Below are 23946 nucleotides of genomic sequence, written 5' to 3'. Positions count from 1 at the left end.
AGAAAGAAGAAAGAAAGAAAAGATGCCAACGAACCTGCGAGCAGTGGCACGAGTGCATTCGTGCAGATACACAGAGGGATACCAACGCTCAAACCAGGAATGAACATGTCAGAGCTGCGCTCTAAAAAGGACATTATAAGTTACCTTGAGAAAATCTCTGAATTACTTGGCAAAACACACATTGCTGGGCTAGCCTTGTTAGAATTCATGATACAGAATGTACCACGACTGGACAGAGAAGGAAAACAAGACACACAACAGCAATTCCCGAATGCAATGACAATACAGATCACTTAAACAATAGTTAACATGCAATACTTGAAATGCAATGATTCAACGAAACAATCTGGTTCAATAAAATAATAATAAAATAAATGCCTCATAATCAGAAAGTGGTTTTGGCACGTAAAACCCCATAGCTCTAATTCTAAAATAACACATGGTGAAATTTACTGGAAAATACATAAAAATTGCACATAAAAATTTAATATTATGTAGAATTAGTACAATGTGAATTATAATTTGGTAATTCCATTGACGAATGTGTCACAAAAGACCAATTTACTGCTTCAGCAGGCACCTTATTCCAATGAGAAATGGAACAAACTCCCATCAACAAACTACAATGGAATACCACCCTGACTATCCCTTCTTTAAAGCTTTGTTTGGAAAGTCCACTGGAAGCTCACAACTGGCTGTACGGTCCTGTGTGACACTGAATGCATACTTCTCTTGCATTTTACACTACGAAACTTACAGAGACATTATATACGAGCGTTAACCTTTGCTTAAATAATAAATTAGTGCTACTAAAGTATCGAGTGACAGATTAGTGCTGCTAAATGTGCTCGGTAGTCCATAATGTTGGCTTTTGATAACCCACAACACAAACCAGAAACTTAGGAGCGTGCAGAACTGAGAAATGTGCACCACACTCACACAGGCTCCTAGGGAAGTGGCCAGCTCCAGGAGGTGCAGGCATAGGTCCTTGAAGAGGGGAGTCGGCAACACTGCCCGTTCTCCAAAAAATTCTGCCACGGCGCGGACAGGGGCCATTGCCTTTTCTGGTCCCGCCTTCACAATCTTCAGCTCGGCCAACAGCCGGTACCCTGAGACGAGCCCCATGAGCCTCAACATGTCATTCTGCCATGGCTCCGTGTCTTCATCCATGGGCTCAAGGTCAGCTTGCGAGAGGTCCAGGGTCTCGAAGGGATGGCTGAGTTCGCTCAGCTTCAGCGCCACGACTTTCTCAAGCGTGCACTCGGGATGCTTTGCCAAAAAGTCGCCAAGCGCCAAGGAGAAACTGGATGACAGGAGGTCTGGAAAGGCGATCGCTGCCTGCTTCAAGAATCCCAGCATCTGTTGCGCAGGATAACGATGCATGCAGAACGACTTAGCAGCCTATATATGACTATTACTGCCTATTAAAAACTGAATGTGCACTCCGAGAGGATCAACTCTGTTCAAACGTAACAGCTCTGTAAATGTAAAGCAGTGAAAAATATAATGTAGCCTTCTGTGTGAGACACATAGCGTCCTTTAGTCCTGTTGAGAATGGGACCTGATTCCACAGCATTAGACAACTGCAATAGTTATTGCAGTCAACAGCACAGTTAAGTTTTTAGTATTATGCATTGCTGACTCTCAGGTAAAATTTATAACTGACTGCATAAGCATACATGCGAATTTGTCCGTGAGACTCCCGAATTCTGAGCAATCCTCCAAATAGTACAGGCACGACTATAAATCTAGAAAAAAAAAGAAGAACGAAAAGAAGGAAAAGAAAAAAAATGAGCACTAACTCCAACCCCATAGTGAAAAAAAGGGGGGGGGCGGGAGAAAAAGAAGAGAAACTGCATCATACAGTACAGCTGCATCGTAATTGCAATTATGCACGAGGTAGCTAGCCAAAGTAAACCCAAATGTAAGTTGTTTGTGTGTTGCCAGAGTACGGCTAACTCAGTTCACTTCAGATCAAAACCTGTGTTGAGGAGTGCATGTGAAGAAAGGGCCTAATGTGCGTTGCATAATGACCAGTTCTCTTAAGTTATTTTTCCCGCTACACAGTCATGTTAAGCGGTGAAGCACATGCAAAATATTGTGGTGAAGCATATTAAGAGCGGGAAGAGCCACTGGGGAAAGGGCCACTGTCATGGGGCCATGGGGCCTTAATTATGCGCATGCACTGTCACCGGTCACAGTATGAGTGCTGAGATGTCTAATAACTGTACTGGCAGCCATTAGGAGCTGTTTTTGAAGTTGTGGCAATTTGAGTCCTTGTTTTGCCCATCTTGCACAATCCCTATTAAGACACATGTGGGCGTGCTCCGCCTCTGGCCACAGCACAAGCACCAAAATATCTAGCAACTGCACTGGCATCCATGCAGATGTTACTGTGCCCCCCTCCTCCTCCAAATGTCCTAAATTTCTAGGTTGCCAGGTTTGGCAGGTATGCACCGGGGACGAAAAGGGCTGTCAAACATTTGATAGACTTAAATCTGCTTTGCACTCAAGTTTTCTCAGGTGCTAGTGCCTTCACATAGCTGAGCATTTATATTTGCTCTAGTACACTTTCAACATAAAGAGTCTTACTGAGGTACTACTTCAACAGTGTGCTAATTTGTGCCAGTTGGAGAATAATTATTCAATGAAATAAAATAGTGCTTCCTGACGGGACAAAAAGCACACACCACACATGGGCAACACATGCAGCATTCATGCGTATTTGTTTTCTTTTTTGTCCCATTGAAAAGCACCGTTTCTGTTCATTACTTATCCTGACCGAGAAAACCAAAGATGTCCTGTTTAAAGTAAAAGACAAACGTGTCGTAGTAGCACCTCGTGTGGAAGCTGGTTTGCGACTTCAAGGTCGGCAAGGTCAAAGCCAGCCTCAGATGGCAGCAGAACACAGACAACACAGCACTTCCAGAAGGCTTCGGTTTTCCAGAATGCATCAGGCACAGAAGACATGGAAGTTGGGGTGGTCTTCATCCAGACAGTCAGGAAGTTGAAGAGCCGCACGGTCAGGGAACATCTTGCCCTGAAAGTAAATGGGTTCCCTTTGAAGATATTCTTACACTTTTATAGTTATGGCAGGTTTGAATGAAGTTTCTAGACAGTCAGCCAAAAGCACACAAATGTCAAACTACAGTCATCCGCATTTACAATGAAGCGACTGGGACCCAGAATATACTTTGTTATACAGGTCATATTGTTATATAGGTCATGCTATTTAGAGCATGAAACAAGGCGAAAGAAGCATGCTGAAACAAATCAAGCTCTATTCTGACATTCTGATGTATACATAAAAGAGGATTGGGTCTTAGAGGAAACATTAAAAAAAATCTTTATTTTTCGAGTTATGGAGCTGAGAACTTGTAGATGTATATACCTTTATGTGCTTATTGTCAAATATAAGGTTCATTTTTGTTCATCTCACTTGTTTCGAACTTTATGCAAGTTTTCTTTCTTAAATTTTAGAAAAAATTTGTGAAAACTTAATTTCTCAAATTTCACTAACAGGATATCAATGACTTCTGCATTGATACCTTGTTAAAGGGGCCATGGAACAGTTTTGACGATTTTGTACAAACATACTGGGTCATTAGGGTATGTCTTTATCACTAAGTGATGCATTTAAGTGTTCTACATAAAGCGAGTAATTTATTATAAGATTTTAAAAATGTGCGTCACTACGAATCGCAGTGGTGCCGTTCCCCTGTGTTTTCAGCTGCCCCCTCCCAATTGACACCAGTTGGGTGAAGTATTCAATGGCTAACTAGGTAGCATCATTGATAATTTTTCCAATTTCATGGTAAACAAATGTTGTTCGTAATAGTTGTAATGTTTGTTAATTTGTTTCTATATAAAGAAAGAAAAGAACAAGAGGAGAATACACGACACTTTATCGCCACACTGAAGCACTTCCAGCACACATCAAGTGTCATCTGCTTGTTTTACGACATTCTCTGTGTTGACGCCAGCTGCGCGTTTAGTGCTAGTTTCAAGCTTTACTTTCGTGAGCACTGTGGATCACCCTTGTTACACTGTGGGCTGCAAATTTAGCGATCGGCAACATGTCAAGCTGCGACACCATGTACCTCTGCAAGGCAACATGTGAGTGGTTTGGTTGCAGCACATCGGGCTGTCGGTATCTGATGAGCGCCAGCATTTACGCGTTTGCGGCCGTCACTCCACACCGCAGGATTACTACCCCAATAAGAGAGTTTTAGTGTGTCCAGTATTTTGCTAAACGAAAGTGCAAGTGGACTGGGCCTGGGCGTTATATCAAATGAGCAGAGGTGCAACCTCAAACAGCCTGCACGGTGCAGCCACCTGGTGGCACAGAGCTCAACCAGACAAACACAGAGCTAATACAGCAGTAACCAAGTGTATTCTACTTTGCTGCTGGCGTAAATTTTCGGCAGGAGCATAATTGTGAGCACATTGTCTTTTTAAATGACTAAAATGTTTTACATTTGGTTACAGCAATAGTAGCTCTGTAGAAGGGCAGCGGATTGGGCGAGTTGGTGTTGCATGGTAACTAAAAATTCAAACAGCGCTAAACGACAGGACCAGAATGAGGAGGAGACAAACACGGCGCTGATCAGCGCCGTGTTTGTCTCCTCCTCATTCTGGTCCTGTCGTTTAGCGCTGTTTGAATTTTTAGTAGCTCTGTGTTAGGCTGGTTAAGCGCTGCACCACCAGGTGGCCACACCGTGCAGGCCTCTCAGGCCGCTCGTGTTCACGCTAAGCCCGTTCATCACAGCAGTAGTAGTACGGAGGGGCTTTAGTTTACGCCTCTGCCCACATGTCAAAACGCCCAGCTTGCACGCGGTTACCGGAATAGAGGACAGACTCAGTGCTGTGACAGAACGCTCTCGCAGGGGATCAACGGCCAGGCGGCTAACGCAGACGTTGGAGTGGCTTCGCACGCTGGCTCCAAGACAACCGGATGTAGACGAAACGATGCATAGCCAGTGAAGGCGGAGCTTAGCCCCGATGACTTAGTGAATGATTTGAGCAGAAAAAGCATGGCTAGGGAGGAGGGTAACTTATAACTGTCTGTAGCTTTCTTAATATGGGATACTTCACTTGGATTCTGGCGCTAATGCTTTACTGTAGCTGTACCCTCCGCGTCTACAAAATTTGTCCAAACCATTTCAGGGACCCTTTAAGTGAAACCTGAACTGATTTTTCACAATGTTTTTTGGAAAATTAAGTCAAGGAAACTCGCATTAATTTAGAAACAAGCGAGATGAACAAAAACGACCCAACATTCGAAATAAGCACATAAAGTTGCATATATCCAAAAATTTTCACTAACTAGAAGCTGAAATTTTTGTATATCTTATGGCGTAAGACCCAACTCTTCTCCCCTTTAAAAATATCAGTTATTTTTCTGCAAGCATTGCTTCACAGAGTAATTGACTGCCACTGATCTGATGTTGCTGAGGGCTACAGTGTGCTCAGTTAAATATACTGGCAGTGACAAAAAGAATAGATGTGGGCCATCAAATGCTGCAAAATGTGTGGAGACACTGTTCGACTGGCTTTGTTGTTCGGACACAAACTGGACTTATACGTTGCCATTAAAACGTCACAAGAAAGCGACCATGATGCTTAAACATAACCTAGAGTACCTGGGGTAGAGAACTGGGTTTCTGCACTGAGAGATCGTGGCTCAAATTCCAAATTTCTTTAAATGGCAGCTTGTGATGAGCCACCAAGAAGAAAAACCGACTGAACCAGTCAAGCCATACTTTGGAAAGGTAGGCAAAAAAGGCTTTAAAACACTTACACATTAAGTGCAGATGTTCCTGTTGGCGTGCACAGCAAGGAAGCAGTCTCTTCATTGCCCAGAGCCTCATGCAAGTTTTCACACAAGGCGAGCTGCTCCAGGAACTTTGTGACCAGAGAAAAGATGGAGCTGGGCTTGCCAGAAACTAAGAGTAAAAGCGTCAATACACGATCACCATTATCATCACCACAAGATTATCAAAACGTGATTTTCATCACTACAAGATCACATCACAAGAGACAGAGCTGCTCTTTATTTAGGCTTGCAACATTGGCTGCCCTGAACTGAAGCTCACACAAGCACCCTCATTTCCAGCACACAACTTTCTCATGGTCCTTGGGCTCTGAGTTGCACACTATTTATGAAGCGCTGTGAATATAAACTTGACAGCCCCGTTGGTAACACTGGAAATGTGTTCGTAGTCGGAGAAACTTGCATCATGGTGTTTCTGTTACTGTAATGTAAGAATCTCAAGCTCTGTGGTCAGTTAGGTTGGCTAACTATTTTGAATATCAGCAAGGCTACCTTCAAACAACAGCCTGGGTTCCAGCAGCCGCTGCTCCAAGATCCAAGTGTAGCATTCCAGCAGGCCAAGTAAGTGGTCGCAGAACTTGCGGATGCCCGTCAAATTGGTCCAAGTGCCGCTTGTTGCAGACAGACCCTCCTCAAATCTGTGATCAAATGACAGATAAGAAAAGGCTGAAGAAAAACACGCTTTAGATGGCTTGCACAAGATTTTGGAACATCCTTATGAAGGACAGGGCATTTCCCAAAGTACAATATGGCAAGTTACTCTTGTAATACAGTAAAAAAATCACAATAAGAGACTTGAGCACACCTGTCAGCTTGTCAACTTTAGAATTCATTAAAATCCTGACACAACAAAGGTACAAGATATCCACATTTAAGTTTGCTCTGAATACTTAGCTTTTGTGGTATACATACGCACTTTCTTAACAACGATTTACTTTTAGACGTGACACAAAACAACAGCAAACTTGGAACAACAGAGACTGACGGCATTGTTTCTGGATCAGTGACTTCATCAGCAACTTTGTGGTTGTTGATTTTGCCTGCTTCAGGAATTCGTATAAACACACACGAAACGAGCGCCTCTCTGGCATAGGACGTCTTGCGCTGGTGGAAGAGGGCGGCGTAGATACCCCACCAACTTCTTTTTTGCATCTACTCTTTTCAATCTTGCGCCGCCCATCTTTCAACTGCTTTAAAACAGTTTTGCGAACAGAACTTATTTTTCGTGAGACTTGATGTGACGTTTGTAAAATGGTAAAAGAGCCCAAATTCTTAAACTTTACCAAAAAAGTATGGACAGTTCACAGGCATACTCAAGGCAAGAATGATGAGTCATATGACAGTGACCACATAGTACAACTGTGCACAAAAGAACGGCTTAGAACAACTCAATGCAACTAGTATTCAAGTGAGGGCCCTGAACTCTTGAAATACTGCAGTAATTGCAGGAAACAGTGCAAGACTAAGATTTTTTACGTTGTTAGTTTGCATGTTATTAATATGAGCGGCACATGAAAGTGTGTAAGACACAATTTTATCACTGTTTAACACACTATCACTGTTTAACTATATAACTATACTTAAATGAAACTTGCTGGTTGCCTTTTTAATGCATTGAACTAGCATGCGTGCTGCAATTATGGCAGTGAGGCTGGTCACAGCTGAAGGGGTGGGGACTTCATTAGAAGTTCCAAGTGATGATGACATTCACAGTACTTCGCTGTTTTGTTTTGTGAACACTCCATTTCAGTTCCAAATGTTAGTTTATTGATTCATTGCTGCTCTGCAACCTCTGTAAACTTGTATTGTCCAAGTGTACAATAATTCCCCCCTTCCCCAATATAATGCCTTCTGAGCATTAGCATCTTAAGGCTGCCCCAATGGGCTATGAAGGACATTGTAGGGGGAAGTGGGGGGAGTGGGGGGAACTACAGATTAATTTTAACCACTTCAGCTTCTTCAATGTGCACCCAAAGCACGATAGACAAGCATGTTTGCTTCCATTCCCGATTGAAATAGGGTCACTGCGAGAAAGAAGTGGACCCGTGATCTCATACAATGCAGCAGCAAAATGCCATGGCCACCGCACTACCCTGGCAGCTGTAACTTTATTTACGCCCCACAGAGAAAAAAAAAAGAAGCAATTAAAGTGATCAGATGAAATAAAGGCCAAAGGCAGGATACCTTTCGAGAAAAAATGAGTCCCCATTGGCTTTGAGTAGTTGTGCCACATAGCTGCTGTGGGTTGGCGCTCCTGCGTAGTGGTAATCGAAGATAACAAACTGCATTAGTCATTAAAAGTGTAAAGGCTTTAAACTTTCCAGTCCAAGCCTATACCCATTTATAGCCCACTATCGATAGTTCTGACTTCAAATTTTTCTGCACTCAGAGTGCTTTCGGACAGCTAGTGCCATCTGGTGCATAAAAGAAAAACTATTTTTCTGGTTTGGCTATCGTGTTTTTTTTTTTTTTCCACCGTAGTGGGATTTTTGAAGAGCCCTTTAGTTGGGCATGATGAGCACTCATAGCTCATCGGAAATGGCGAATTTCAATGGATTCCGATGAGCCTGCGTTAGAATTTTTTTATGGTGGTAGCAGCACAGACTCGGAAGGTGATTTTGATTCCTCAGACTTCAGCACGGACGGCGAAAGTGCTTCATATAGCCCCGGAATGTCAACAGGTATCCGTCAATAGGTTTCATTTTCTACTCCGAACCGTTTTGTCACTGTTGCACATGTTGTAAATAGACTTGTTGCTCAAAATGTATATTTCAAAATTTTTTAATGTTCTCTTGGTGCAAAGTAGCACCTATGTTTTAATGAGTTTTGTTAAAATGTTGTTCATTAAATAATTTTCTTCACAGAATTGTTCATAAATGTTTGCTTGAAAATAATACCATAAGAAAGCATATCCCTTCTTCTACAGAATGATACCATACATTCTAATACCAAGCACTTGCTATAGAAGCAAAAAATTTTTTTACTTGACTACCCATAAACTACCTATTTTATCACAGACATGAAAGTGCGCTGAGATTTCACGATACGGCCAGTCTCAATATAATAGATTGAGTGCACTGTATACTCTGCTTCACTGATTCTGTGTAGTGTAGCTTAGGGTTATAAGGGATCATGCCAGTTAATCAGTTGCAAGATCCAGCTACGTGTTCCAAAGAAGGGTGCAGACGGGTGGAAAAGGGCTTGATCATTCTGTGCTACTAATACTTGCGTGAAGCTAGCAATCAGTCGGTATTGTGTGGAGAACAATCAGAGCCAGATATTGGAGGAGCTTTTCATCTGGTTATTTTTTTTGATTGGCTGACTTGACCCTGCCAGGATCAAGGTGCCTTCCCATGCCTTATATCCCCAAGCTCACACACAGTGACAGCCGTTTGCCAAGGTCGACCTTCAGGAACCACTGCCCAAGCAGCAACACGGTGCACATGGCTAGTGCACTTTAGTTACTTTCCCATGCAAACTGTGCTTCTCCCTCTCAGAGGCAAGCCACATGCGTGAGAACATGTCACTGGGACACGCCTTGATTGGCCTTTCTACGATTGCCCTCCGGCTCCCTCTCCTCGCAAGCCCTGTAACAATGAGCGTTTCCTCGCCGCAGCCTATGCACCACAGGCCTGCTACCAGCTGGTTACGTGGGACCTTTGCTATTGTGGCTTGTCATGCTTCTTAGACTATTACTTGTTAGCTTAGTGCAACAACCGCGCTTACTCGCCGGGCCTTGCAGCAAGTCTTTGCCCACAAGCAGTGAATGTTGCTCTGTGATGTACCCTGGGCCAATAAACTTGCATTTGCTGGCAGTCTGACTGTGGAGCCTTCCCTGTATCAAATCTGGAGAGCTGACGAACCTTGCAGTAGTCTCATTTGTGCCTTATAGAGCAGAGGAGCATCATGTGCTTTCCTGAACACTGCCCTCCCCTCCTCCCTTTCGTCATATGGTTAGCCTCACATAAACCAATCTCCACAGCCCATAGCTTTCGCTGCAATGCGTGATGTTGGTGAGCTGAAGTACAGGCTCAAGTAGCTGTAGAATGGCCTAGACCACTCTTGCAAGCATAATATTTTAAAAACATACATATGAAGTGAGTGAAGAGGTTGAATAGTAAATAGTGTTGTAAACTACACATGGAAGGTGTGACAAGGAAAAAGAAACTTTCACATTAGAGCCAAAATCTAAGTTCCAAGACCTCTGTCAGAAAGCACAACACAATAGAGTTTTGGCAAATGTGTCAAACATGCATTTGGTATAAGCCTAAAGCCATGTGCCTAATGTAAATCGCACATCCAACACACAAGGATACAACAGGAGACTTATACAAGACACAGCTCATGCACTGGAAAGTACGGGAATCACAATCAAGCCCACTTACAACAAACACCCAGTGTGAACAGAAACAGTCGGAGCACCAAAATTCAGCATGCAATCAAAAGCACTATGTCTTTGATTATAACCCATTGCATGCAGGTTCCTAAGTGCATGCACTGTGGTGGTACCTGTGTCTTTTCAATCTTCGTCATCTTTCCCGTATTCTTTCTGAGACACACCTTAGTATATTGCACTGCTAAAGTTTGTTTTATAAGTGGGCTCAGCTGTAGAGATGGACTTTACATCCAACGTGGTCTTAAGAACTGGACCCCTCACCTGGAAGCCTTGGAACGAGAGCCCAGACCAACTCCATGCACTTGTGGCGGCAGTCGGACTGTGGGCAGCTCGTCTGAAAGAGCAGCCACTCTACGGCCAAGGACAGCGTGACCGGCTTCTTTTCGACATCGCTGCAACGTGGAGCACACAAAGACATACTTGTACAGCCAGGACATGTATAAAGCCAACAAGCAGGAGGCAACAAAAGGTTGGCAAGCTTATTAATAAAGGCAACACACTTCTTTAAGACTGGGTCTAAACTCACAATGGCCACCGTCGCTTGCTCTTTGAGCTACTCAGCAGGCTGCTTTTGGCACTGACAATTCGCAGAATCTTGTCCAGCGCTCGGCAACAAAGTTCTCTTGTGCCTGCCAAAGATCAAAGCAATCAGTCAGGTTAAGTATACTGACTTTTTGTTCCTTATCTAATGACACAATGATCATGGTGCAGTAATTTAGATGCACATTTGGACATCCGAATGAGTTGTGTTTCATGAGGTCCCCTTGACAGTTTCTTTACTTTAAACCTCTAAATGAAATCAGTGTACGTTCTGGGGTTTCAATTAAGCCGCTGTTACAAATGCAGATGAAACTGGAAATAATACAATGCATTGCAGTATTATGAAAATTGTTTTGTGTTTCAATTTTTAGCAATGTACACACATATAGCAAAGCTTGACTAAGAATCTGTCCGTTGTCACAAGAAGAAGGAAAACTGCACTAAAAGAAGTTTATCTAAACTTTTTATCTAAACATAGTGTATATAAACTTTGGCATTCACGAGTGGTGCATCAATTACAGGTTTGAGGTTGCTTGAAAGACAACAACCCCAAGTGCAGGGACACACTGAATACAGAGCAAATAAGTTCTGCTAAAATCTATAAGCTAAATTTAATAACCCCACAAGTGTTTTCGCAATCTGCTTTAATCAAAATGTGGTCACTGTGGTTGGGAATCGAACTAGTAACCTTGAGCTCAGAACCAGATTGCCGTAGCGACTGGATACAGGTCAGAGAGAGAGAGAGAAAAGTCTAATGAGAAAAAAAATGGAGCCGAGAGGTTGGCCTGAGGAACATTCCTCTAGCCAGCTACTCTGCGCTGGGGAAAGGGTAAGAGGGAAAGAAGGAGGGAACAAGATGGCCGACGATGCCTACACAAGGAAGATGCAAAACACACAGCAGGCCAATCTCCTTGTAGCCTAGAGTTCAGGTGCGTGCTTTTTAACAAGTCAAGTAAGGCCTTGATGGCCCGAAAACTAGATAAAGTAAGAGCAGTAACAGGCTGCAGAATTTAGTCTTACTGCAGCGGAACCGGTGGCTAAAGCACTTACCGATAGTTTTCTCGTCAGCGTGAGCAAGTTTCAAGCTGTCGACAAAGTAAGCAAGGGTCTCCAAGATGAAAACATCCACAAGAGATTCCTCCTCCCTGAAATAGGAGACACTCTGAACAACGTTGACTGTAGAGCAGACACCGAAAGATCAGAGCTCGGATTTTTAATTCATGATTTGCAGGGCAATGTACATTTATGCATCTAATAACACTATAATATAAGTGACATATCAACTGACATTACAAGTACAGCAGACATGTGACAAGGTAAACTTAAATTAGGAAATGCCACAATGCAATGCAAATTGATTGTGTGACTAATAAATAAAGCTGATCACATGCTCAAACTTCTGAGCCAACATTTTTCTATGGATATCGTCAGTCTTAAGCTAACACTCAAAAAGTACCTTCTTTAGGCAAAATGAAATCTCTGAATAAGTGAGACTAGTTACTAGCATATATAGAATAAAACGTCTGAATGAAAGAAAGCCTTGCCCATGGAATCAGAAGAGTTGTAACAAAAGCAGGAAAGAAGTCTTTGAATTTTTATCCATGCAGTATTTGCATACCTATTTGCAACAAGTACTGTGACAAAACAAACAGATAAAATCAATATAACAAATGTGTGGCTTCTGCCCAAATCTAAACAGTGTACAAGTTGAGTGGCCTATTACCCATATTGGTTGTTTCAGAGCACCATAAATAATTTACTGATTTTCTATGATATTTGTTTCTATATATTAGTTTCAATTGTGGTACCTATTAGGCAGATGCGTCATGATGTAACAATACAGTGACTCCATTCCAGCAATCACTGTGGTCGCCACATGCGAGCACAGCCAGAAGACATGTGCAAAGCACTTATGTTTGTCTTTTATAAGCAACATCCATATCTAGCTATACTGCTGCACAAAATCGGCAAATATTGCTTTGTCATGACTCATGACACCCCAATAATGTCAATGACAATAGATCGGGCATTTGATGATCAACTTTGGTATCAAATTAGGATATCTTGCAAGTGTTTTCTGAGCTTCATACTACCCAAGCCTAACTCTTCTATGTAATATAGTTTATACACGTTGAAAAGTATGTCGGAGTACTCCTCTAATGTGAAATGCCAGCTTCTGTGGACCTCCATTTAGGAGTGCTGCCCATAGAAACAGCACCAGTGACAGGGAGGCAACTCACTCGTTCACTCACCTGAGCAGGACGTAGATGTTGTTGAAGACCAGGGCTGCTCCCAAGCGCTTCGACGCGCTGGGATGTTGGCAGTAGCTGCACAGACGCCTCAGCACCGACTGCACGTTGGTTGGGCTCTTCTCCAGCTCCTGAGAGAGCGATGCAGTGCCGCTGAGACAAGTTGCATGACTTCTGAATAGACAAAACCTTTTGAAGCGTTTGAGAAGCCATTTGAGAAGCAACGTTGACTTCCTGGACATGGTATGGGCGTTTTCTTTTCATGTGGAAAATAGGGAACAATCAAACGGCCCAGACAGTGTCGAGGTCGTTAGCGATGGGCAAGCCTGCAATCGCCGTGCTGTGAGCTTTAGGATGCGTAGAGATCTCACAGACACAACACCGGAAGGGAGACGGGAGGATAGTAATACATTTGTTTTCCAAGTTTCTCCAGGAGCACACATATGCTATTTATTAACGATGGTTTCCATTTAGAGACATCACACAAGCAGCAGCATCTTGGAACACCACTAAATGATGAGCAACACGCTGTTCCTAGACCACAGTGACTTGTTTCGTGACTTTGTGATTGACGATTTCATGTGCTTCGGGAACCGTTTGCTCAAAGCAAGTACCCCCCTGATGTCCTTTCACAATTAGAAAGAATACTTTCAAAGTGTATGGCTGGACACTGCAGAGTGAAACATTTTTGCAAATAGAACTTACTTTTTGTAAAACTTGACGAAATATTCGTAAAATCTCACAAGCCCAAATTAGTCAATTTTATCAAAAATTCAGGAGAGTTGGCTGGTATGCAAACGTAGCCTTGAATAGGTTGCCAATAAGTACTCTGTCTGAGCACAGCCTTTCGAATTCCTAAGTTCTAGACTAACATATGGTTGGCAATATATGGTAGGAAGTTGGCCTCAACTTATGAAAATGCTCTAAATGCCACTTTAAATCCCTCTAGTACCAGAAAAAATGTATAATATAGTTACAGTGAGAATGATTATGGACAAATAAAAACAATCAATGACCGGACATCTCAGATAATTGGGATGCCTTCGTGACACTGTCACATACCTCTTAGAGCCTATGTATAAGGTTGTCATCTAAAAATTCTGAAGCTGAAACCCTTTGCTGTATTTTTAGAGATCTTTTGCATGACCGCAGGTCTGTAATGGCATTATTTGAAATGACCATTAAAATTTTGATTATCTTGCAGCTTCGAACCAGTGCTCTCGTGGCGTGCATGTCGATCTGCTGGCAGCCACCCCGGCAATGCTAGGCCTAGCAGCTTCGACATTCGCTATTAAGCTTCCTGCTGTTTGGCGCAGTGCTTTTCATTGAAATCATTCAACACTGTCGGCAATGGCGCCAACTCAACCTCTGTCATTCTCACCAATGGCTTCGAAAAGTGAAACGTTCAACAAGGATCAAGTGTTCCAGAAAGTTAGCTTTGCCGCAATACAGCGGAATTATGCGGCCAAGCATATGCATTGTATTGTGTTGAAGCATACCAAGAGCAGAAAGGGGCGCTGCTGTCACGGGTCACAGTACGCCTTCCTTAATTATACACTGATGCATCCACCGTCTCCTGTCACAGTATGAGCACCAATATGCCTAATAAGTGTACTGGCAGGCTTTCAGAGCTACTATGGACATGCCTGAGGCGGTGTGAGCATTCGGGGGCAGTAACAGGCACGCATTCATTTTTTTTCAGACTGGCGATTTATCGGACATTTTCGCAGCCTTTAAGGAATCAGAGAAATCAGATGTTGACTGCATAAAGATTTTTGGTTTCCCGAGTTTCGTTTGAATGCGTACTCAACTGGAAAAGAAAACGTTTTAGTTTTTGAAATTTAATCTTAACATACACTATATATTTCAGTAGTAAAGATATCGGGAATATTTATTGCTAATGGCTATTACGATAAATAAAACAATTCTGCTTCCTTTTGTTTGCCATAAGTGAACAGCAGAAACATAACCATGTGCAGATACTAAGAAATAAATTGCTAATTGAATATTTAATATGTATACCAGATATACGGAATGTTTTACCCGGCTGCTTTCTCTTATGTCAGTGCCAGACCAAAGATCACAGCTACCTCAGCAAGCTCAATTTCACTGGTTCATTTAAGCACAGCCGGCTTCCCACTATGAACATTCAGTATGCAAAAAACAGCATTTTTGCACTGCCGTGCACTCTGGCAAACTTGCCACAGCCCATGGTACTCAGCCTACCAGAACTCGCAGAATAATAAGCCCAAAGCTTAGGTCAGCTCGCTCACACATGAGTGCAGTCCCTCCACACTGATTTCACAGATCCTGACATAGAGTGCGATTTGAGTGACAAGAAGTGCGAGTGGACACGTGGGTGTATGAATGAGAACGAGCGCTGGTGAGATTGAGCGAGCCTGCACATGAAGTGGGGTGAGTGCCAATCAACACAAATATGAGTAAAAGTCAGCGACAATGAGTTTGAGTGGACCTGCACATGAATGTAAGTGCAGGTGTGTGTGAGTGAAGGCGAATGCTAACATTAGTGGGTGCTGGTGAGGGTGAATGAAAGCGGGTATGAATGCGACTGAGTGCTGGCATGTTACGTAAGTGTGAGCATGAGTAGCAGTGTGAGTGAGCATAGCTTATTTTGCTGACTCATAGCTCAAAGAGACAACTCACTTTTGGAGACGACTGCTTGATGCTCCATGCCATAAATTCCTTCAGGCACTGAGCGGCAAAGTCCCGCACCGTTGTCTCCTGCGACTGCGTGACCGTGTCCTGCGGAGAGCAAGCCGGCATAAGCCCTTATGCTAGTGCGCGCCGCTTGATTTCGTTGTGGCCTGTTGAAAGAACAGAGAGCTTCATCTGCAGTAAGGATGGCACTATTCATGCCTTTGCAATGTGTAAAACTGGCCACCACATTGACAAACAATGCTTTGACACAATGTTCTTCTTAAATATTGCCGAGTGATCAAGTTTCAGCATTGCAGTAATGCTCTTTCGTGATTCCAATGCCGAGGAGTTGCTTGAGACAGGCTCCTGTAATCTAGTGCTTTTAAACAAACGCTGAAGGCCTGACAGTGAAAATGCCGGGCAAAAGCTGCCAAGAAGCATTACAAAAGCAATGCTAATATTAAGGTGATAAGTGGCCCAGCATTTTGCTCAGCAAGGCCATGGAGGAGAAAAAAGTCATGGTCATGGTTTGTGGAAACGACCATGAATGCTAGCATGACAAGTTTTGGTTTTTGAATACCACATACTACACGTGTAACCACTCTGCAAGTCACTAATGTGAGAGGCATCTTCATCAGCTAAAAAATGACACACGAAGTTTACAGCTTTTTTGTGCCTCTTGACTCAAGAATGGAATGCGAACTCAAGCAGCAGACCATCCTTCCGAGGTATTGAGAATGGTCACACACTTATGATCAAACCCACACGGACAGCTTTTTCATCTCCTCCACAGTGAGAACAAACACATTCATATCACTGCTTAGGATGAAGATTGCACACACAGATTAAGTTTCAATGACTTGCTTTAAATCAACCGGTAAAATATAATCAATCTCGCTCGGCACACACAAGTTGGATATGCACCATCAATGGTAAAAGGAAAGAAAAGAACATAAAAGTAATCAGAAGAATTTAGAATTCACGTTTTTTGTTTCAGCAATGCCTGCAACTTAAAACCCAAATATCAAGAATATCAAGCCGGCACACTCACCCAAAGGCACTCGATGATGGCGACACTTTCTTGGCTCCCTCGAGTCGACTTGCTGCTAAACCAGTGCGTCAGCTGCAACGTCAGGGGCCTGAACAAATTCTGTGCAACCTGAGAAAAAATGAAAAAACAAAGAAGTGAAAGAAAAAAGTGAACAAGATAAAACCAAACGAAGCTGCAGCATTCCTTCAGCACTGACCAAAATAATGACTGACCAATAAGGAAAGATGGCAAATCAAGCAATCTTGTGTAAGGTTAATTATTCTGCTAAAATCCACTCCAAACCACCCTTACCTGAAACTGATAGAGAAATTTCTAGTTGTGGTACTTTCATTGTCAACAATTTTTCTAGGATGAAAATGAGAATGCCTTTGTGTACTTCAAGGTGAAGAACTGCGCTCTGAATGAACTAAGTGAATGTGTTCCAAGCCATCGACTATGGCCAGCCAGACGTACCATAAGACTCTATGTGAAACATATGCGAGCATCTTGGCACAATGGCCAACCTAGCTCACCTGGTCAGGGTCACAGGATAAGTGAAGCAGCTCAGGAAACAGGTGCTTGTAGAGGTGAACCATTGGACACTGCGATGCGAAGAGGCAATTCAGCACAATACTCAACTCGTTTTCAAAACAGAGCGAGCAACAGGCTAAAAACAGCAAACAGGGTTTCGACGGAAGCCATAGTTGATGCGTCAAGTTGATAGAAAATACAAAGAAACCCTTAAGTAAGGCAAAAGCTACTCCATAAGGTATCAATAAGTTATGACCAAATGTTGTTTTGCTATCTGGGTCTTCTTTCAAACTTCCAAGCAGGACACTAGCAAATTACAATGCTGATGCAAGTGCTGGTTCAGGGGTGAAATGGGGTTGACTAAGAGTTACCAGGGTTTTGCATTTTAAGGCTGTGCAATGGGCTACTAGAGATGCTGTAGTGGAAGATCCACATCAGTTTTGGCCATGCGTGATTCTTCAATGTGGCCCGTAAGCCTAGTTGTGAGCAATTTGAGAGGAAATTCATTTTCAAGTGACTACAGTCCATATCCATTGCAATGGATCCGCATACACTATACTTTGGGATATAACAGACCATTCATCTCACTTAGTTTGGTCTGCCTATATTACCAGTGCAATAAATTTTACTTTTGATGAACTATCGGGAACAACGGAAAAATGTCTGGGCAAATTTTACCTCGATGAGATAAATACGACGAACTTTCCGGGATGATCTGTGCATGCGGCAGTGCACTTAATGCAACTATTTTCTGCGGTTCGCGGAATATGCGAAAGTGCAATTTTCCTTAATGAACGCATCAAGGCAGGAAGCCTCCCGCAGTGGTGTTTTCGCCTCGATGACGCAAGCAGCTCATTACCACCCACTGTTGTTGGCTCAGTGATGAACAAGTGCCAAAGCTAGGCCTTACCAGCTGCTTCGAAGCTTCAGCATATGGTTCTTTAATCCCAGCTCGTCCAAGTCTTCACATCAGCAAAGTGTTTAGGATGAGTACGGCTCGCCCTTGCGGAACTTGTTCTACCCTTGAGCGTTTTGGACAAGTGATGCTCATGCAAGGCTTAAGTGACGTTTCGGTCGGTGGATGGCAGTACATGCCCAGTGATTTCTTTAGTCTTCTACGGCTGGAATTCGTTTTTCCTGTGGAGACTGGCAGCATCTCTTGGCATAGCTTAGGGGACAGTGAATATGTTGAACACGCATCAAAATATCTCCTATCGAAAATTCCTATTTTAGGCCTACTCTAAGATTTTCCAGCAATACCGGTACCTCACAAAGTCCGATTACATTATTTACCTAATTGTAATGCTTGGCCCTTTCTTTTCCCAAGAAAATAGGGATGAAGATTGCCTGCAGGGTGCAAACGGATAAGAAGCAGTAACTGCCTTGATTGTGTTTGTGAGCTTTATCGCACACTGTGGCTGTATGGTGGCAAAACTGACTTAAGGAAAATGGCCACCATTGTGCAACACGTATTAGGACCCTGCTCATTCTTCTTGCTAAAAATTGGGTGCTCACTAGATTTCTTTGTTTAGAAACTTCAATGTAAATTCTACATTAGTTTTCTACTTTGGCCACAGAAAGTGGGCATGCATTTTATTTGGAAGCAAGTTAGAACAAGGCGGTGCGTTCTGGCGTTTTCTTGGCTTGTGATTTAATTTGACCCGCTGGATAATTTGACTGATTTCATCAGTCCTATCAAGGTCACATAAACGGAAGTCGACTGTACTGGCTGCAAATTGTACGGTGAGGCCAAATTTCTTTTTCAGTAAAGAAATATTTAGCGTTGCTTTCCAAAGAAAAGCATCCATTTGAATAGATTATTGTGGGTGCATTGATATGCTGATTTAATTGAGCACTTTACAAGATTCAATATTCTGGAAATTTATTTCTCAAGAATAATTTGTCAATTAAAGGGTTAAGACACATACCTTGGCCCTTCTCTCAGTGTTCTGTACACCAGTGCCCACAGCATAGAGGACCAGGGCATGAAGGAGCTCGCAGGCTGCAACCTTTGTCTGGCGGTTGCCAGCAAAGCGTGCCAGCTCGACCACCCGAGGCAGGAAGCCGTCTTTTAAACAAAATGAAGGTACAGTGAGCCGCGCAGCAAAATCTGTTCAACCACCTGACCCTCATGCCCTATCTGCATTCATCATAACAGTTTGGGCTGAAACTGTCTAGGATTAGTCCTACTCGTCAACAACACAGCTTCTTTCGAGTTGCTTCACAAAGAACAAATCCCTTGTGTCAGTGCATCCGTCAGTGCTTTACGACTATTACGAGTGTTGAAGCACTGTGACAGCATCCAGATGTGCCCTCGGTGTGACTAAGGTCGCCGGATAAGGCAGCTAGCTACATAGAGTTTCTTACTAAAACTGCTATAAAGAGATCTGTCACAATAGTCATTCAACGACGACGGGAACGATGGGTCATACATAGATTTATTTATGATTTGGCATGGCTTCTTTTATTGTTCTTTGTTGTTTCGCAGTGTTGTGTGTTAGTCTCACAATATTTCTTTAGAGCAGCGGTATGTCCTACGGTGACCACTTCTTGCTGTTATGCGATTTTGACAGTGTAAGCAAGTCTCGACACTTCTGAGAATGCATGTTGCTAGGTCTGGATGGCCTTCGTGCAGTGACAATAATTACGGGTAACATTTTAAAGATACCTTAATGAAAGAATGTTTTCGTACTGTTCTGAAAACATTATATATAATGGCAAAAATTGGCAAATCTGAGGTGACAATATTAAGTTAAAACAAGAAATGAGAAGTTTATTTGAAGCCAGAAGGACAAATTTCAGACCAATTGGGCAACGTTTAGACAAATCCATGTGTTAACCCATAAATTTCAGACCAATTGGGCAACATTTAGACAAATCCATGTGTTAACCCATCATTCCCCATGCTGGAAGAAACACTGTACTGGCAGTGTGTGCAGACGTTAGAGCCTGATTCCTTTCTGATAATTTTAGCGAGAAACTGTATGGCTAGCTAGTTTTGTGGTGCAATCTATGGGCAGGTCAGAAGCTGACAGATCTCATAACAGTGGTCGATACAAAACAGTACAAATAAATATGTGAATGGCTAGACTAAACATGCACCTTCAGTTAGAATTCAGCATACAGATTCCTTCTCAAGGCTGTTTCACAAGGCACAGTTTTCACTTAGCTTCACAGCGATTTCCGTGCTTTCGCTACTGCTGCCCCCCCTTTCCCCCTCTCTGACTGAGTGCCGTCAAGTTGGCCGCGCTGTTGCGGAGTCATAGCAATCAGCACGATTGTGGGCAGGGCGACAGCAAGTACCGCTGAAATAGGGGCTTCCTTGCTGATGTGAACTCGACATGTTTGCACAGCGCAATAGATGAAGACTGAAGGAAGAACACAACACAGGTGCTGTGTTCAGCGCCTGTGCTGTGTTCTTCCTTCAGTCCTCGTCTTTTGCGCTGTGCACACATGTCGATATTGAACCACTAATTCGCCCAAGCTTCCACCTTGATGTGAACTATTCTACTTCCCATTGTCATAGTGGCGCTGTTTCGCACCACAGCTGCGAACCAAGCAAACCCAAATGTTCAGTGCTTTTAAAGGCCACAGATCACGGTACTTATTCTATTGTTAAATAAAATACCAAAATGAAAACATTTGACTTGCTTCCACATTGCTTTTATTGTAACAATACAGACGTGAATACTTTATGAGAAGGGGGCAATGTTGGATGTCGCTCCAACAGAAATTGCACCGTTGCCATCACATGTGAAAGGTGTCACCAAAAATTGCTGAGCAACACCCGTGGCAGCAGAAATTTCCTCCGCACCTCCCCTCCCCAACTGCCCCATGTGAAACAGCCTTCAGTGCTAACACACCACATGGTTAAAGTCTAAAGCGTACAGTACCAAAAGCAATGTCGATCTTGGCGTCGGGGAAAGGCATGGCAAAGAGCAGATGTTCTCGCGTCTCTGGGTCCCACGTCAGGGCGGCTGCCAGTGTCTCCTTCTCCAAATCAGCCATAAGGAATGCCCGCCGCTCGCCGTCAAGGCTGCCCAGAAAGTCTAGGATCTTGCGCCGTAGGGTCTCAAGCTCAGTTTCTTGGAGCTGGGGCACGGAAAACAATGTTGTGAACAATGAAGCTGGCCTTACCTGTAGTGTTTCATTGCACCCAGGAAGTTTCCTATTGGCCTCTCAAAACTTACAATTTAATGTGCATGTGAATGGTCTGTCGACTGAAGTTTCAGATCAAACTGAACAAAGTTGAATAGTGGTGAAAGTCATACAATTACCAATATAATACGAGTTCTTCTTAGGCAGCACATGCTAGTTAATTTACTTGCTCGAACACACAGTCAGGCTATTATAGTAAAGCGGATATAGAAAACTGGAGAGGTAGTAGGCCATCAAAGAAAGATAATTAAAGGGACACTAAAGGCACATATTAAGTCAAGCCAAAATGATAGATTAGTGCTTGAGAATCTCTAAGGCGTCAATATTATTGCGAACAGAGCCTTAATAATCGAGAAATGGAGGCAAATGCAGGACATGATTAGAGACTCCCACGAGACATTCAAGTATTTGCCCAATGAAGAAAGCACTCCTCAGTTAAATTCTGTCACTAGTACTCAACCACTCGTTCCACAATACATCCTTGTATTGCATTATAAGACGAAATAAAATGCAACTTGTCCACCTTTGTTTCACTTTTTAGAAAAAAGAAATTATTGAAATTTCCCTCGAAGACGACGCGGGCGATCAAAAGGTTTCGTTTTTGTTCGGCTCTGCGCCGCCCACGCTTACGCGTATCAGTTGTTATCGCGTAGTGCTTCGCTGGTTTTGATTGCTCGTGAAATTAGCATGAACTGCAAGTAGCAGAGAATTCAACTTCCATGCGGTGTCGCGGGATGCCCAAACAATCTTCGCCACTTGACCACAAAGCAGCTGCAGCAGTGAATCCGCTGCTCTGTCTTGGCGTGGTACCGCCGTTTTACTCACCTACGGCAGCAAAGGGTGGTGATGGAGTATGCAACGTCACCACTCCCCTGATTAGGTGGTGAAAGATTTGAATTTCGAAAAAGGTATTCGGGCTCAGCAGATGTAAATTTCTCGTAAACTAAGCATTTTCTTGGCATGAAACAAGCGTTGCAAGGTTTCTGGAATGTTATTTAGACAGTCCACGTCGACTAAGTATTTGCCTTTGGTGTCCCTTTAAGCTTAAAGAAATTATACACACCTGAGAAGACTGTTCAGAGATAATGATGTTTGCTGTATTCTACTCGTTTATCCATCCCTATATGCAAATACCGACACACTTAGCGCTCGAACTCCTACTTCCCCCTTCCCCCCAACTTCCTTTTAATTTACGGTTGACCAATTGCAACCACGCGACGTGTCACGGTGTAGGTTGTCCTTTTCCGCAATTTAATTTTTTTGAAGCGTGGGATGCACTATGGCCGCTGGCACGCTGAGCGCGTCTAAAGATACAGGCGCGCGAAAAAAAAAATTATAAATGCTAAAATGACGACCAGTGCAACGTTTTTCGGCGCGCCGATCACGCGCAAGAACGACAATTCCGCCGACTTTTGGCTCAGCAAAAAAAAAAAAAGAGGAAGAAAGAAATTGAGAAAGAAACGAAAACAATGTCCCGCGGGTGCCTGGTTACACCGCGGCCGCGATCGACATGCCGCGACGAATGCGCGCGAAACTCGACCGAGGCGCCTCACAAACTGCGCACATATTTTTCTTTTTTTTTTAGGCCTAGCTCTTCTACGGGTCGCCGAACCCCGCGGACGCGGGGCGACCTTTAAAACAAATCAAACAGCGTCGTTCCTTCAAGCTCGCAATATGTCTTTGCCGCACCGACGGTGCTTTTGCATTTTGTCGAGAAGCGACGTTCTAGTTCAACCTGCCGCGCGGCTGTTGGCTCAGCCAAGCGACACATAGATCGCGCCGGGACAATGCCTTCTGGCCGGGATCTTCGCCCCGAAGAATGCCCTCCGCATTCGCGTGCAGGGTCGTAGGGATGCCAGACAAGTGCCGGTGAAAGCTTCGACCGAGAACCGCCACCGCAGGATAACGGCGCAGGTGCTCCGAAGGACGCGGAAGTTGTCCACGTGTGCGCTGCTCTCGCGTTCGTTCTAAACATCAACACAGTCCCTGGGAACGTTTCGAGGGGCGATGGGGATAGCACTCTTCCTAATCGACCGATATCGATCGAGTTTCGCGTAGCAACTGCCGCGCGGCAGCGCCCGTACATCAGAGCGATTGGCGGGAAATTTAAACAGTCTTTAGAAACGGCAACCGCAGAAAGCCTCGCAGGAACCCAGTCACTCTCACGAAAAACAGCGAGCCTGGCTACCAATAAGCTGCACCAAGCAGACTTACAATTACTTTCGCATCTGGCGTCGTGTTTCCGACTAGTTGGGTGAAATGACAAAACACCAGACATTTTTTTTTTTTTTTTTTTGCCTGAATGCGGACCCGCCTAGGTGCCAAAGCGGCAGTCCGCTTACCGGTCGCGGCGGCCGCGTTTCGACAAGGGTGCGATAGGGTTTCGATAGGGGCTCCAGTACGTGCACTTAAGTGGAAGCTCTAGCTCGGGTGCTCCTATCTAAATACATGTAAAAGGAGAATTCTTTTTTCTCCGCTACCACCGCACCAAATTTGACGAGGTTTTGTTGCATACAAAAGAAAAACTTACAATCTAGCGACTGTCGAACTC

At 43.6% G+C, this 23946-nt stretch overlaps 1 protein-coding gene across 1 annotated transcript in view; it reads right to left on the bottom strand.

Annotated features, from left to right (window-relative positions):
* LOC126529470 (DNA-dependent protein kinase catalytic subunit-like) overlaps positions 1 to 23946 on the bottom strand; it is a 181166-nt gene that overhangs the window by 116316 nt on the left and 40904 nt on the right. The window contains exons 24-37 of the mRNA XM_072284110.1: positions 21131 to 21329; positions 19166 to 19305; positions 17240 to 17308; positions 16728 to 16835; positions 15683 to 15781; positions 13022 to 13149; positions 11820 to 11914; positions 10756 to 10858; positions 10491 to 10621; positions 8018 to 8087; positions 6326 to 6471; positions 5801 to 5945; positions 2839 to 3040; positions 940 to 1359 (exon numbers count right to left, since the gene is read on the bottom strand). Of these exons, the coding sequence (XP_072140211.1) occupies positions 940 to 1359; positions 2839 to 3040; positions 5801 to 5945; positions 6326 to 6471; positions 8018 to 8087; positions 10491 to 10621; positions 10756 to 10858; positions 11820 to 11914; positions 13022 to 13149; positions 15683 to 15781; positions 16728 to 16835; positions 17240 to 17308; positions 19166 to 19305; positions 21131 to 21329 (2055 nt within the window). The remainder of the gene's footprint in view (positions 1 to 939; positions 1360 to 2838; positions 3041 to 5800; positions 5946 to 6325; positions 6472 to 8017; positions 8088 to 10490; positions 10622 to 10755; positions 10859 to 11819; positions 11915 to 13021; positions 13150 to 15682; positions 15782 to 16727; positions 16836 to 17239; positions 17309 to 19165; positions 19306 to 21130; positions 21330 to 23946) is intronic.

Source organism: Dermacentor andersoni, chromosome 8, assembly GCF_023375885.2.
Source record: "Dermacentor andersoni chromosome 8, qqDerAnde1_hic_scaffold, whole genome shotgun sequence".
NCBI classification, from domain to species: domain Eukaryota; kingdom Metazoa; phylum Arthropoda; class Arachnida; order Ixodida; family Ixodidae; genus Dermacentor; species Dermacentor andersoni.
The sequence above is the reverse complement of the archived record's forward strand: the minus strand, read 5'-3'. Positions and strand labels throughout refer to the sequence as shown.